The 2,983-nt window shown below is 28.0% G+C and overlaps 1 protein-coding gene across 2 annotated transcripts in view; it reads right to left on the bottom strand.

The window, feature by feature from the left end:
• Positions 1-379: 379 nt before the first annotated feature.
• LOC106677383 (putative inactive carboxylesterase 4) overlaps positions 380-2,983 on the bottom strand; it is a 10,557-nt gene continuing 7,953 nt past the window's right edge. For both annotated transcript variants that reach the window (XM_014415274.3, XM_014415273.3), the window contains exon 5: positions 380-665. In XM_014415274.3, the coding sequence (XP_014270760.1) occupies positions 496-665 (170 nt within the window). In that variant the 3' untranslated portion in view covers positions 380-495. The remainder of the gene's footprint in view (positions 666-2,983) is intronic.

Genomic DNA, 2,983 nt, shown 5'->3' on the forward strand with positions numbered 1-2,983 from the left:
ATGTTTTTTTAGATATTGATTTCTCACAATAAATTCACTTACTGCTAAAGTTTCAGTACATTTTTATGAAATGTAGCTTTGTAAAAAGCTCTTTCTCGAGAATTATTGAACGTAAATAGCTTTATTAAGATCATATTTTAACGAATGTACTCTACTTTAAATGATGTTGTCTTATGTTTTCTAGTGTTGTTGATGGTTTTAAAGATATAGAGCTCCAAATGAAAAATTACTTGTTTTAAACCTTTATTTTATTTGATACAGCTGCCATTTTTTAATTCCTTTACCAATGCAAACACTTTAGTCCTCAAAACCTTTATTTTATTTTCCAGAAAGGCAAAAATCATTCATATCAGAGTACAAGGATGGTAGTGTAATAATATACATCAATGAAAATTTTAATAAAAAATAAAATAATTTTATAATAAATCGTCTTAAACCATATTTCCAATAATATATGATTGATTGCTTTATCTTTTACGCGTGACAATATTTAAATCATGTCCCATTAGCCCTAAGAGATAATCGATTTATATCGATGTCAGCCAGACCAGAATGTCCTTGGAAGACAGCTACTCTCTGAGGGTCCCCGCCGAAGTAAAGGATATTGTCCTTGATCCACTGCAGTGCAAGGAGCTGATCATTTTCTGCGATGTCCTCAGTAGAAACTGTACATCAAAATACCCATTTTATTTCCTTGATTCTTATTAATTATATAAACATATAATACTTATAGAATAAACAATGAAAAATTAATTTCACAGATTAAAAAAAAAAATCATTTACACAGGTCAATCTTTGTTTTCGTGAGTTATAGATGTCAAATATAGATTTTCTCATGATAAATTATAAAGTAAAAGAATAGTTTTACTAACTTTTAATTTTTTATGGGACTCGTAACTTTAGAACAATAATAAAAAAAAATATTTGATGCATAAAATTCGATATCTAAATTCTATGTTTGCTGTGTTAAGAAAGATAAGTCAAAACAGAATTTAACGAAAATAACGGAATGGAAGAATAATAGGTTTTGTAAATTTTGTATATTCAAGAAGTGCCTAGCTATATGAAAAATACAGTTTAAGATCTTTCTTTTAGAAAAATTATAAATTTTTGATTATTTTTTTGACTAAACAGATTTAGAGTTCATAAAAAATATGTTGAAAAGTTATAATTTTCTAGAATAAAGAACTTTTAATTTTTAGAATCTACGGCCCCCAAAAAGACATTAGCCGGATACATACTAAGACCCAACAAAAAAATCTACAAAGACACAAAGGACCTAGAAACAGAAATAAAGATCAGGAGACTGAAATTCCACGGGCATGTGGTAAGAATGGCCCCAGAAATACTAAAAAAGGAAATATTCCAAAAAATCCGAGATTATAAAAACTCAGGAGGATTCAAAAACAACTAAGTACATTGTAACAATAAAATATAAAAAGGTAAATTAAGGTAGGATAAACATTAGGTAAAAAATAAGTGATAAGAAAAATAAATATAAATAAAACGGTAGAAGACATAAAAAAGTATTTATATAAAATAAACTTGATTAACAATGATAAAAAAAAAAAAAAAACGTAATCTAAAAGTACTTTTTTAATCATATAGTCTACGTAATTTTTTATTCTCATCATGGTTTATTCAAGTTTATTTTATATTAAAAATATTTTATGTCTTCCTCCCTTTTATTTATATGTATTTTTCTTTTCACTTATTTTTACATAATGTTTATCCTACCTTAATTTACCTTTTTTTTGTATTTTTTTAGCCCTGATGAAGCCCTGCAAAGTGGAGCGAAACGTCAGACAATAAATAGTTGAAAACTATTTTGTTATTTTTTTACCACAACCCTGACCATTTTCCTCATATTTTAATTTAATTTTTTGTCAAGATAGTGGAAATGTACTTAGCATCTATGTGAATCAAACTATCGATCTCTAGGTCAGTAAAAGTAATAATTGTGAATTCAGATTAAAAAAAAATTAATAAAATGATTTAATTTTTATTTATTTTGGCTGAAACTTAATAAAATGAAGTTTTCATTCTTTTTTAGAGCAACTTTAAAGTAGTTTTTTCTTTTTAAAAAAGGTCTTTCAGTATCTATTTCAATTATTTTTTTTAATGGGCAACGGACTTTAAAAACGCTATAAATAAAGAACAAAATACCTATAAATTCCCATTTAGAATAATTTAAACCCAATCGCAAAATTCGAAAATAAGAGTCCGTGCGGAGAGAGAGACCAACCCTACTAACTCAGTACAATTATGATCTAGGGACAGAGTTCGCTGGGGGGAGAGAGAGGGGCTATATTACTAGAGAGTAATATGCCCCCCCCATACTCTGTAGTAATATAGCCCCCCTATACTCTGTAGTAATATAGCCCCCCTCTTTGACCCCTACTAAGTCATCGATATACCCTCCTCATGTACCTCTCTCCCTTCCTTAAATCTTCATTAACATCCTCTCTCTCTTACTCCGAAGAGCACAAGTCTCTCTCTATCTCTGTATCTCATTTGAGCTTGGTTCAATAATTAATTTTTTTTTATTTTATTTTATTTATTGTTATATACAACTGTATTAAAAATATAAACAATAAATCGGTCGTTATTTTCAAAATTATTACAAAATAAAAAGTACATATTACAAACTGATTCAACTACTGACAGAACATGAGCCGTCCAAACACTACTTTAAGAGATTTCACATAACTAATACTGATTTCGGTAATTATGAGGGACAAACCTTCGACTGCACCCTGTACGATCAACAAAGGTTCAATTTAATAAAAACCTCCATAACACACGGAGATACATGGCCACTTAAGGAATCTGAAATCTTCACAAAATTACAAAAAAAAAAAATGGTGCACTTCATTTCTAATATTTTATTTATTTATTTATTTATTGATATTTACAACTGTATAAAAAATACAACCAGTAAATTTGATCATAATGACATAATGATATGATACAGGATGTAGAG

The sequence above is a fragment of the Halyomorpha halys genome, unplaced genomic scaffold, assembly GCF_000696795.3.
Source record: "Halyomorpha halys isolate HHAL.00 unplaced genomic scaffold, Hhal_1.1 Scaffold97.1, whole genome shotgun sequence".
Taxonomy (NCBI): domain Eukaryota; kingdom Metazoa; phylum Arthropoda; class Insecta; order Hemiptera; family Pentatomidae; genus Halyomorpha; species Halyomorpha halys.